Source organism: Tetrao urogallus, assembly GCF_951394365.1.
Source record: "Tetrao urogallus genome assembly, chromosome: 1".
NCBI classification, from domain to species: Eukaryota; Metazoa; Chordata; class Aves; order Galliformes; family Phasianidae; genus Tetrao; species Tetrao urogallus.
The window spans coordinates 12,527,096-12,540,577 of record NC_136813.1 but is presented as its reverse complement, the minus strand read 5'-3'; the positions used below and the strand labels follow the sequence as shown (position 1 = coordinate 12,540,577).

The window sequence follows — 13,482 nt, the reverse complement described above, 5'->3', positions numbered from 1 at the left end:
CATTTTCAGTACACAAACGGAGTAGAGTCATTAAGGTACTATGTAACCTGGAAATTAAGGAATATTTCTGCAAAAATTGTGAGACTTCAAATCCATTATTTTGACACAAAAAAACATTTCTATATTATGATTTTTAGTATTGCCACCAGTACAAAGCATGTGATTTAATATCATATCTGATGCAACATAAAACGATGTGAAAGCATCAGATTTTGACTTAATGACTCCAAACAGCTTATTACATTAAGACTTATTCACCAATTAAGAAATGCAAAAAATTAGGAAAGATGTGCAGAAGATGTTACATTTTCTCCAGATGGTAACCATAGCATCACTGCTAAATTTTTGCAAACTATTGTTAATCTAAACATCAGTTGTTGGTATGACTGATAAGAGCTCATTACGAGCTTTTAAGAAACATATGAGTTTTAACAAACTTCACTGTATGAAGCTCAAAAAGTATACTTAGGTATGTAGGTAATTATAATGTGTTACGCATGTAATACATGTGATATTAGTGTCTGTGTTATTACTGTTATGTGATGAAATATCAGTCATTAATTACTGCTTGTATACATGGCAATATCACTTTTTTCCCTGTTCCAAATATTTTCACATTTGCTGTGGTCTCAGCTCTGACAAGGCCCAGCATATCAATTACTTCCATGGTAAAAGTGAAGCATATAGAGGTTGCCTACAATTCTGTAGCCAGCATGCTGATGCACTGCGAATCACCACAGTAGCATATCATTACATAATCGCAATGATGTGCAAAATATAAAAACCTGAATAGTTTATTCCACATTTTTTTTAAAAATGAAAAAAATAAACACAAACCCACAATTATAAAAAAACACACCATCCTCAAATCTATGCAAACACGCTGAAGGGCTGTTCATGTTCCTTCTGTGCCTACTTAAAATGCCTCTTTTCATGACCCCAACGTTTTCAGTTTTAATGCTCCCAATTACTTGACATTAAACACAGTGTAGGATTTTGGCAAGAATAAATTATTTTTAGCATTTCATACTTTTGAATTAAAAATTATACAAAGAGCTACTTTTAGCTGATAAGGGCTCTTCCCTCCAATTAAGTTGAATTTTGAATCCAGGTTGAAAATGTGGGTAGCAGTCTAATACTGGATTCCAGCACTGTAAGAAGTTGATTTTCTTTTGCTTTGTACTGTCTGCCAGTACAGTATTTCTGGATGGGCAATACAAGAGTTAAGAGTGTTTTGACTTTTCCATTTTACTGGGAACAATGAGAATATGAACATCCCCAGGCTCTTGTACTTATCTAGAGCTCTGTCTCCAGGCTTTTGTAGTCCTTTATCAAAAGTGCATAGTTGCATGCTATTTGCTATACTGTCATCAGTTTTGGGCTCGAGAAGGGAGAGGAAGCAAGGGTAATTGCATAGGCTTATCAGTGATAAACACAGGTCATTCATGTGTTCATCATTCAATTGGCAGAGAAACAACCTTTCACATACTGTCTGCTCTGAGAAAGAAAGGATGTTGTCAAAAAGGGAGAGAAATAAAAATGAGAAATAGCCCTGGAACTCACAGTAGTATGTAGTCTTTATATCGTTTGGTTAATGAGTTTATGAACCTTAGGCTATGAATTTTAATTCTGGCAGTGGCTGCTGGAATTCTGAAAGTCACACATTTTGCAGGTTGTGATGCACTTTCGATGCTGATAAATTCAGATGACAGAGACAATTCCTGAAAGCTTCCAAGTATCCAGATGGAGAGGAATGGTCATAATAAAAGACTGGGAGCACCTCAGCACACTGCTAGCTGTAGGTGAGAAATACAAAGGACACTTGTGTTTGCTCAACATATGCTTTCTTACTTAAGAGCATTGTTAGTAAATGTCCATTCATATCATATTCTAGCAAGCAACTGTTCAGAAAAAAAAAGTCATGCTGTTTTTAATTTTGAGCACCACACTGAGGGATAGAAAGAAAAATTCATTATTTAGGAAGTCTTTGTGTAGGAGGGAAAATATTTTATGTGCAAAGAAATGAATGGTACATAAGGATGAGGACAATAAGGATATAATACATAAGGACAAGTTTTCACCCATTTGGCTCTGTGAAAAGTGACCACTGGGTCTCAGAGGTACCACATCTATATTGCTAGACTCTGCTACTTGCATTACACCCATTATTTCATTGACGCCTTGAGTTATAAATCCTTACAGAGAAAATGAATCTCTCTTTGACATGATTAACGTGCAACATGTGTTCAAATAGAAAATGCAGACAAATGGGCAGAGGAAAAAAGTTCTCTCCTTATATATTAGTAGCATGAACTAAAAATAAAAAATATTTAATATACACATAAAAGCAGATTGCAGAGTGATGCGGGAGAATTGGGACAGTAAAATCCTAGTAACATAATTCCAGCCCTGTTGTACACAAGATAGTGCAGTTTGAATTGTAATGTCATGGCTACACAGCAGGAACACAAAGGCAATCAAATCATCCAGGAAAAAAGTAAAAAGATAAAAAAAAATTGTCAATGCAAAATGCTATATTATTCTGGTTTTCCACTGAAAAATCAATAGACACCTGTTATCTCTTGTTATTCCTGTTTAAATGTCTCAAACAAATAGTTTATAATTATATATATTTATCTACATTAACTCTCAAGAAAGCTAATAATTACCAACAAATTAAATTCTGATTACCTTGTTTTAAATTTAAGACAGCTACCTCTAACTCACTTCAAAAGAAAGGCCTCTCTGAATTTCAGATTAACAGTCCTTCTTTGGTAACCCATTCTCTTACAGCCAGAGGTCTTTTCCTACAGAATAATCTTATGAGGTGTAAAATAATCCCTACAAAACCAAAACAGTATATTTTTTTCAGCAATTAGTTAAGAAATTAAGTGGACTCCAGGTCTAACAAAACATCTTAATTCTTCTTCAGTTTGTCCTGAAATGTAATAATATCTGCCATAAGATATCAATGCTGGGAGTATCTTTGCTTCTTTTAATTACTGATGCTTCATAAACGTAATGTTTCTCAGAATGTGGGTAGCTGAGCTGTTCTGTTACTTATAGTTAAATTGGAGTAAAAGTCCTAACTCAATCTTCAGCTTGGTATTGAGAAAATACATTTTTCTCCACCCACAGATCATTTCCCATACAGCTCAGCATGCTTGTAAACATTTATGCATAAGCAAGGCCCAAAATACCTGGGTCAGCGTTAAAGTAACAAAAAAATAGAGTCAACACAAACCAAAGAGAAGATCTTTCTTTTCTTGGATGATTTCCCTCAATATTGCAAAATCAATACAACACTGGAGTTCTTTCTTCCAAACATTGGCTGTTTATAAGAATGATCCCACGATCTGATGATTTAATGATAACTATTGAATTTTAACATAGCTCAAAACAACAGGAATCAAATGAACTTTATCCTATTGAAGCAGCACCAATATCTTTTGCTCTATCTTTAAGAAGAGAGTGCATTCAGGCATCTAACTTACTACTAGGCTCCATCAGCAGTAGGAACTATATACAGCTGTAAACATGTTCTACTGAGTACTGCAATATAAAAGCAGCTCAAATGTATAATGATGTAATCAGATGTGAAAGATACGGAGATAGTAAATGAAATTACTGGGAACATTGACAATTTAATTAAAATGTACTTTAATCCTTCTTAAAAAATATCTTTGATGAATTTTAACTCTTAGAGCATTAAATTTTCTAATGAATGATTTTTACCAATGAAATAACTTAAAAATCATTGTTGTGTATGGGAAAAATACGTTATCACATATACTTTGACTGCAACAGCATGTAAAATGAAATTCTGTAGTTAAGTATGATTTACTAAAGGAGTCCAGATCTACTCCAATAATGTAGAATAATTCTGTAAGGGTCCTAAGGAATCACAATACAAAATGAAATACAAAAGTACACCTTGATATCTCCTGCCAGAAAGAAATATTGCCGATTCATAATGGTGATACACAATACGTGAAAACAAGAAAAACACTCACTGTGATCTTGAAAAATGGATTTAGATAATATGAAATAATGAAGTATGTTAGAAGAAAGCAGATTCAATTGGATCATTTTAAAGGCGCATTCAATGAATATACATTGATATCCATAGATATTTTCCTTTTTTAAATTCCTGTCTCCAATATCACAGCATTATAACAAACTAAAATATTCCATTTCATTGGCTAGTACAAAATGTGATCATGTGATGACAAAAAATCATGAGTTTGAGAAGAAACTGAAAGATGATAGGTAACTGTTGGCAGATTATAAGGAAGCATTATGAAAACAGAGTGGTAAATAAAAGATCAATTAGAGACAGAATCCCTTCAAATTACAAAAATTCCCATATGATAAGCCTAAATGATTATTGATTAATCTATTTCTTTACTAGCAATGGAAAAATCAACTAAGCTAATGTTGTGACAAAAACTTGCAAAAGAAATGCACTTAATACCCATGCAAATATCAGCATAATGAATAAATCACATCCAGTATTAAGAAAACAACCTAATAAATAGTTTCTAGAACTTGAACATGATAAGAATTCACAGACTCCAGTGTGAAGCATTATGTACTTTTTACTCCTTAGGAAAGCACTGTGCAATGATTAATGATTTTACTTTTTGTTTTTCTTTGTTAATAACACAGCTAGCATTGTTCTTGTTATTTTGCTTTTTTTGTTTTGTTTTGTTTTGTTTTGTTTTGTTTTTCAAATAAGATACTTAGTTTTGTCTCTTTTTAATCAGGTTTAACTACAAATAAAATAAACGTAGATGGATTACACTTGTAAATTTCTTAATAATAATCCTTTCCAATTTCACCACTTAGGCAAATAATTTTAATAATGAATTTACATCTTCCTATGACTGTAGTTAAATGGTAAGCAGAGTTTTCTTGTTTTTGTCTCAATTTACCTGAAAGACACCCGGTGAGTGACAGAAACAGAAATAGTTTCCATGACAACCACATCATTGGTCAAAAAGGTCTTCGGTCTCTCTTTGTGCAACTGTTAGCAGTGTTGATGCTTCTTCATTAAAGCTTTGCCTAGTGAGACAAAGACAAATCTTTGTTAAGAAAACTAAAAATATCTCACAATAACATGATAGACAATTCAAAAGACAAACCTGGTCCTAATGTAATTACAAGTCTTGTTCCAAAGAACTCTTTCTACAATAGGGCAAGCAGTCTGACAGATACTCAGAGGGTTCTTGCTCCAGTAGTCACCTGCATTAATAGCTGAAATTGCTGTGGCATTGCTTTGAGTATTATGCATGGCTACCATCCCAAAGCTGTCTGTGTATTGCATTTTTGAATTTCCAAGATGCCAAGCTTAGCATGAATTCTCTGCCTGAAAGCAGTATGTTGATACTTGTAGAAAGCCCGAAACAAAAGAATAATTTTCTCTAAAATTCATGCATTTTTACTAATTGAAAATTGGTTTGGAGTAGGTTCCAGTGTCTACTGGTTTACTCAATGTACGAAGAATCTAGCAATACATTTGAAACTAACATCATTCATACAGAATAGATTATTCATACTCATCTCCCTCCACAATTCCTCAGATTTTTTTTGCCATGGTTAGCGCACACACCTTGGAACATTACACCTTTGATCTCTATGCTCCTAATTATTGCTTTGATATTATCAATAATATTAATATATTAATAGTTCAAAACCATAGCATCACGGAATCATTAAGGTTGGAAAATACCTCTAAGATCATCTAGTTTAACAACCAAAATAGGAGAAATTTCAGAATATTCAGACATGAGTGTATTTCTGGTCTTTGACTGAAAAACATCAAGTTGCAAATGTAATTTCCTGTGCTTAATTAGTCATATCTTTTTAGGAAGCCTTCAAGATTCCCTTGATTCACAATCCTCTAGGGCAGAACAATGCACTAGGTGACAATGGAGAATTCAGCTTTGCTCCTGTTAACCTCTTTAGGGGACAATATCGTGCTTTCAGACTGGCTTAGTAACGTGGTACAGTAGCTGTTTTGGGAGACCGAGCCCATGTGTTAGAATATTCACAGAAAGCGAACAGAGGAAAAGTTGAAAATGTTTGTCAGAAAGAAAAGACAATTTTGTAGTGTAAGAGATAGTTCCTGCTGTATTATTACATTTCAATTTCCTTCTGAGAAGCTCAAGCTGTAACATACTTTGACAGTCCTTCTTTCGTTTATAGGGACAAGCATGTATGCATACACACAAACAGCAATGCAGCGTGAGCACAAGTTGACAGCTACTATTTAGGTACTTGCAACAATCTAAACATGCAGCCTGTCACCTTTCATTTATACAGCACAACACAGGTACAGCTTTCAACACATAACATATCCCAATAAGGATTTTCACATTCTTCCAGGTAACTCATACCAGGAAAACTTAACATAAGGTATACACATTAATCTGAGTTTCTCTGAAAGGCAGCATAACTGTGTGTTCCTCAAGTGACTTTACACACTGTGCTTGTATCTCATCTAAACCTCCACAGGAAACCTTCTCAATTATTAATATCAGCTGCCTTTGTTTTTCACTTCAGTGATAATATGCTTTTCAGCCACTGTGCTCCTCTGCTTAGTGAATTATCTCTTTTAGCATTCTTTGCTGGCCAGGCCTTTGGGAAATAAGTGTTTTCATTAATATTTAAGTTTTTTCCCTTATGGCCATGTCTGTTAAAAAAGGTAGAACACAGCCTCCCCCCTCACCCTCATCCTCAGCTCCACCAAACTTTCTCTTTTTCTGATTTCTCCTCTGCTGCTGTTGTAATGGTGCAACACAGAAATCACAAATTAACTTGTTCATCAAAGTGTTCACCACTAAACCATGACATTGTTGCTAGAACAAGGTATTGCTGTACCCATCCAGACTTAAAAAAAAAAATAATAAAAATTAAATGTTGCTATCAGTAGAACAGAAATAGGATGGAGAATAACTGAAGCTGAGCAAAGGCAGCATCATAATGAAAGATGAATTTCTCTAAATTTCTCATTGAATTCTCAAGTTACAATTATTTTAATTTCCATGGGAAAAAAAATATATATTAATGAAATATTCATTGATGAAAGCAGAACTATGGTAACTTGCACCAGACAAGGAACGCAGAACAATAGCTGTAACAACTTTTATGTGACAACTCTTGACTGTCACCTGGCCCTATCAATGCACAATACACAAGATATTAAAAAGTAGAAGCAGAGTTCAGTGACAGGAGATGCTATGAATTAAGTCATGTATGTCGGACACTGGCAATCCTGTTAAGATATTTGCTGTATATTATATTTGCTGTGTTCTGGTTTATCTCAGTAGAAGAATTGTCAGCAAAATAAGCTGGGGAAAAAATATATCACTTTATAGCACTATAAAAATTTTCTTTTTTCCCCCCCATATACCTTGCTTTGTCAAGGATACTGGTAACATTTTACCAGCTGTATGGACAAAAGGAGTGCAAGGAGTGCAATATGGTAGAATTATCATACATCTACAAATTAAGGAGCACAGTCCATAGAGTCTGATAGAGACTTTAACAGTTAATATGGAGCTACCACTCTACATGTGAGATAATAACAAATGTGTTTTGTATGAAATAATAGAAGGAGCATGAAAATACTATATATAAGAAACGCTTGCGTGTATTCTAATCTCTGACCTACAATTAATGAAGGGATATACTCCAGGATTCTTTATAATCAATGCCTTTTATCTGATTTCTGGATGACATTTAGAGAGTCTTTTGTAATTGAAAAATTCCTTTATTTTTGTTTCATAAGCAGTTCATGAATATTTTGTAAGTTTTCTAAGAAAGTGCCTGTTTTCAGACTCAATCATTCTATAAGGACAAATATGCAAGCAGTTTCAAAAATATTTTTAATTTTCTGGATTTTATTCTTTGAGTCTTCACTATGTCTAACCTAGAAAGAGAATTCTTGTAAAACAAGCATTTACTCTTTAACCCTGAGAAAATAGTAAAAAAAATTCACTTTGTAGTGGAAGAACTACCAAGCAAGAGATGCTGCTGAAAATAATTTTTAAATCATTTCACTTGAACTATACATTTGAAACGCAAAAAAATCTTACTAACATGTTTGGAACAGTTTCTTGACTTCATTTGAAATTAAGTTCATTAAAGAAAATGAAGTTGTCTTGAACACATTATGTTCTACAGATTTATTTTTCATCATAGCATGATTTGAGTTAGATCTACAGTCTAATATTTAAAAGCAAGGATGGACTAAGCTTTTTATTGAGCTTTTATTCCAGTTCATTTCTTATTCTGGTTTCTTCATAAATTATACAGATTCAGTGAGCTTCTTTTTTGGAAACAGAAGATATAGATTTTCCCTGCTGGCAGTTTGTAAAAATCAGTGATCTAAACAAGCTGATTCATATAATGTGCAACAAATAATTTGTCTAACAGATTTAATTTGTTATGTATAAGGTGTGGTTTTCAATTTCCATAGTTCTTTGTTTTGCCCAGAATTTTTGCCAAACTGCTTTGGAATTTGTTTAAATTCTGTTTGCTGATTGTAAACAACTTATTAAAACATTTTTTGTTCATTAAAACATATTTTAATGAATTGTCTTATGTAGTAGTGAAATGGTGGATATTGTCTCGTGGCTGTTCAAAAATAACAAGAATACGTGAAACGTGAATGCTGTCAACATTAATGCAAAAGAAGCCCAAACTATTTTCCGTAAAATCATATTCTTTTTAATAATAACAGCACCTACTATAGTTAATATTTGTTTTCTGGTATTTAGGATAAATTTATATGCAACAATGATGAATCTTTTTTAATTATAATAATTAAGAAGTGAAGCTCTTAGCATAGATATTCTGATACTGATATCAAAGTGCTTTCTTCCATGTTCACTACTTCGTTTTCCTTTTCAATCATTTGCATATTTATCAGCTTATCTGAACAAACAGGAAAGGGATAATTACTTAAATCCAAATCCTCTCAAAGTAGGTCTTTGCTTTACAGTGATCAGAGGAAAGAATATGACTTACTGAACAAATGTTTGCTATGTAACATTTATTTTTCCTGTACTAGTCATACATTAGTGGAAATCTCAAGTCACTGACACTTCAAATTATATAACTTTCATTTCCTTTAAAAAAAAACAAAAAAACTCTCCACCATATTCACAGATAATGATGAAGTAACCATTGATAAGCAATTCTGATATTGTACATGATATTATAAGAGCAGGAACGTAAAATAGTAAGAAATTAAACTATTGCCAACCACACGTCTCTAACAAAAAGAAAAAAATCCTGGAAAGGATGCCCTAAAATGCAACTAGACTGCTAATATGATTCTTCAGTGTGGAAAAGCTATGAAATTAATAAATGGAATGAGGTAAGTATCACTGACTAGGCTTTCTACAAAGGGATCATTGCACTTGGAAAAAGTCCAAGGTCTAACTGAAGATCTACTGTTCAAATCACTGAAATAAAATCTTCTAATCAACACTGAAGGCTCAGTCCCTCCCTGCACAACCTGCACTTCAATCAGAACTTGAAAGATGTGAATTGAATTTCCAGTGAGAGCTCAGTAAGTCTTCCTTGCTCCCATGTGTGTCAGGACTGGTAACATTCACTCCATGGAGAACTGAAGGCTTCAGAAAAGCAGAGGCTAAGATGTTACAAAGTTCATCATGAACAGTGGAGATGATAGTTTTACCTGAAATTTTTACAAGGAGTTTGACTCCTGAGTGTTCCCTGATGGTATATTTACATATAAAGTTAACTACTAGACCATGATTATGACGGACACTGGTTAGACAGAATATAAATAACCTCTATTGAGTTCACGATCTTTTTTGCATTAAATAAAGAACTAATTTGCTCAGTCCAGAGTCTTTTTGACAATGCTATTTACAAAATGGTTTAAATGTAATGTAATTATATTAAGTTAATATTTGATAAAAGTCATATCATGGACGCATTTACAATGAAATGTCAGTGAAATTTCTTATAGGACAAATGAAAGTGAAATGATATTAAGCCAATGTAAACAGCAAGGAATCTTTCAGGATTGATTACCACCCCAAGGGAAGATGAGTTATTTTCAAGGTTTAATAATATTTCAACCAATTTTAAAGAAAATTTAATAAAGCACAACTTTTCATAGTTTTGTAAGATAATTTCTGAACTGTTTTATGAACATTTAATTTACTACTAACAAAATTATAAGTTTATTCTATAGTGGAACCTGTTAAATTCTTCCTGGCAAGTGAGGACTTTCAATACATAAATTAATATTTTATAGGGTTTTTTAAATTCATGATATTATTATAGCTTTCAAAGACACCAGTCAAATTCTAGCAAGAAGCATACGATTCTGTACAAAAGAAGAAAATTGCCCAATTTTAAAATGTGAGTTAATCACAATTTTTATAGTAATGAATGTCTGAACTAATGTTCTGAAGAACGAAACAAAGCATTCGCAAATCCTCAATAAAAATCTCAAAATGTCTCTTAGTTCTGAATTACTGAATTATTCAGATGAGCTCAATCTATTTTTAAAATCCTGCACAGTATCCACAAAATAATAAATTAATATTATAATAAATATCTTCTATTAATTGAATGTATTTGCATTTACATATTTTGAAATGAGTTTTTAAATGTGAAACACTGAATTTTTTTCATTCCAATACATGCATATGAAGTTGGTGAGAAAAGCAAGTATTACCATTTCTTCATAATCACTGCATTTTCAGTGACTAATATATATATATTAGACACACATAAATATATATATAACTAATTTACTTAATTTTAATTAATAAGTATGATGGAGATCAACATAGTTATTTGACAGGGAAAGCTTTTTGAATTGTGGCAGAGGTCATCCAATATTGTTAGAGGAGCTGACAATTTGGGATTCTTATTGCAAATCAGATATAAAATGTCATCACTATCTTCAAAAGAAAACAAAGATGGCAGAAACAGTTTTCATCTTCTCTAAACTAGTAACAGTGAGGTGCTGCTGTTTAATTTCATTCTCATGAATATAGCATGAAAAGATGTGGATACCGCCCAGGTTCAGGATAAATTTAAGTATCAGTTGCTGAGAATGGGTACAACTGTGCACTACTGTGTTGCTTCCATGGACTTGTTATAAGGTTAATATAAATCTATTGGATAAGGGTTTTTAAGAAGAAAAGCAATGAAATGAATTACTTGGGATTTTTCTACCCATTTACCAAAGATACTGACATTTCCTAAACTTCAGCTCACATGCTGCTGTGGATGAAGCAATTTAAAGAGCCTTGCTGCTCCTGCTTTGCCATAGGAATAAGAACTGCAACACAAATTGACTTCAACAGAATTCAGAATAGAAGTCCATTTCTAACTATATTAGTTCATTACTACCACTTCTTAAGTTCTCTGGTTGCTTGTAGCATTTATGACACATTCATCAATATGTTTTTAGCTACATCAGTATTAATCATACATACGTAGCAGACACATAAGAGCAAAGATGAAAATTGTGAAAAATTTGGCAGTTCATAAAATAGTTATATAAGCTCATTAGTAAGCAAAGAGAAATATGCAACCTGAAAGAAAATGCATTCAAACTATTTTCCGTAGCTTTTCTGAAGCAAGATCAACAACAATATTCTTTTGCTAACTGTAATGGAAACCTGATTACAGCAGAAGCTTAGATTGCTACTTTAAATCCTCCAGTCAACTTACAGGCAGTTAAAATTGAGTTATGTCAGTCTTTGCTTTTTTTTCAATGCAGTATGAAAGTTTCCAGTAGACTTGAAAACTAGACCGCTTTCCCTGTGTACTTGCAATAAGATATCTCTTCCTCTATGATGTAAGTTCCTCAGTATTTTGCTTTAATTATTCAGGAAATATATTCAAGCACTTTTATTAAGTTCCATTTATGAACTCAGAGCAGTTCAGGGATGAACAGCTATAAAATTGAGGTAACATTAATGACTTATTTTATTGTATGTAATTTGTAGCATACATGATTTCTTTACATCCAAAAACTTCAGGAAAAATAAATATTCTACTCTTTTCAGACACACAAATTTGTTTAGAAATTCCATTTCCATCACATCCGGAAATTGTTAGTTCTTTGTCAAGCAGAGGGATTAAGGACAGTGATAGCAGCAGCATCACCCTGCTATTGCTTTGTGCTCAGTAACGAGCACTGACATACTCAGTAGGTCTATATCCAGAGTGTAAGAGGAGTAGCAGGTCTTGGTATCTCTTCTGCAGCAGCCAACTAGTGCCAAGAAAGAAGCTGTCTGCAGTTAAATAAATATCCTTGACAACACTTGCATCTGGTATTATATCAACCAGTATAAAAAAGCACTGCATAAGCCTTCTGCTTAATTCAACTGCCAGATTAATTACATTACGCATTTTAATAACACAAAACAGCATCACCACTCAGCTCTCCACGAGCAGAGTTTTTCACATATATCATTCCCTGAAGTAACAGCCACAGACTCTGGACCTGTAAATCCAGTTCATCTTTATACTTACTTCCAGAAAAATCATTTCAGCTACAACAGGGTCTATCGTTCACTATATAGTTCAATAATTCACCTGAAAATGACCAACAAATTTTCTGTACCTAAGACATGAAATCCCACTCACTTTATAATCAGTGCCTCCAGGCTTCCAGTATATACAAAAGATAAAGTGAGATCCTGCAGTAACCACTTAATTTTTGCACGTGAACCTTACATGATGCTGCTAGCCTGCCAGGACACTGGTACAAAAAGAGTATACCAAAAAGTACAACAGGTTGTTTCTTCTATGGATAAGATGGGGAATACGAAGAGCAGTATTGTATGGAAAGATTATATGTAATTGATCTGTCAGTGTGTATACCTCTCTTTTCTGGACAATCCTCAAAATAGAAAGAAAAACAAACAGTATTCTATAGAAAACTTCCCTCTACTTCTTATTTGTGAAGTCCAGGTCACTGTCTGCATTAGCCATTGTAGCAAATTTTACATTAACTTAGTCCTCATGTTTGGATAACAAGAATGATTTTTGACATAAAGTCAAAATTTACTTGTTTTACTTTATTTATTTTATTTAACATATAATCAAATGAATTTTCAAAAAAGTTTAAAAATATCCATGTAAGCAACTACGTGGTTTTGGGTTTTGTTTTGTTTTTTTTTTTTTTGGCATTTGTTGTCATTACCTAAGAAAGAATAAATAATGTGTTCTCCAAGCTGAGGTAGATATGGATAGAAACAAGTGTGCATCCCCATTGTACAATGATGTGCATAAGCACAAAGTTGTTACTGCATATTTATTCAGATGAGATTACTGAAAAATTCAAACAAATCAAAAAGGTTACTCCTTCAATTAAAGATTAAAGTTCCTGAAGCTGAAGAGACACCAGTCATTCCAGATAATTTTGAAACATATGTTATCATTGATTGTATTTTAGAAATATATATCTATTCAAAT

General features: G+C 32.9%; 1 protein-coding gene across 2 annotated transcripts in view; it reads right to left on the bottom strand.

Moving 5' to 3' along the window:
- The window catches only part of CNTN5 (contactin 5), a gene marked incomplete at both ends in the record, with an annotated part of 322,983 nt that extends 317,991 nt beyond the window's left edge, over window positions 1-4,992 (bottom strand). For both annotated transcript variants that reach the window (XM_079544036.1, XM_079544037.1), the window contains one exon: window positions 4,935-4,992. In XM_079544036.1, the coding sequence (XP_079400162.1) occupies window positions 4,935-4,992 (58 nt within the window). The remainder of the gene's footprint in view (window positions 1-4,934) is intronic.
- Window positions 4,993-13,482: the final 8,490 nt, after the last annotated feature.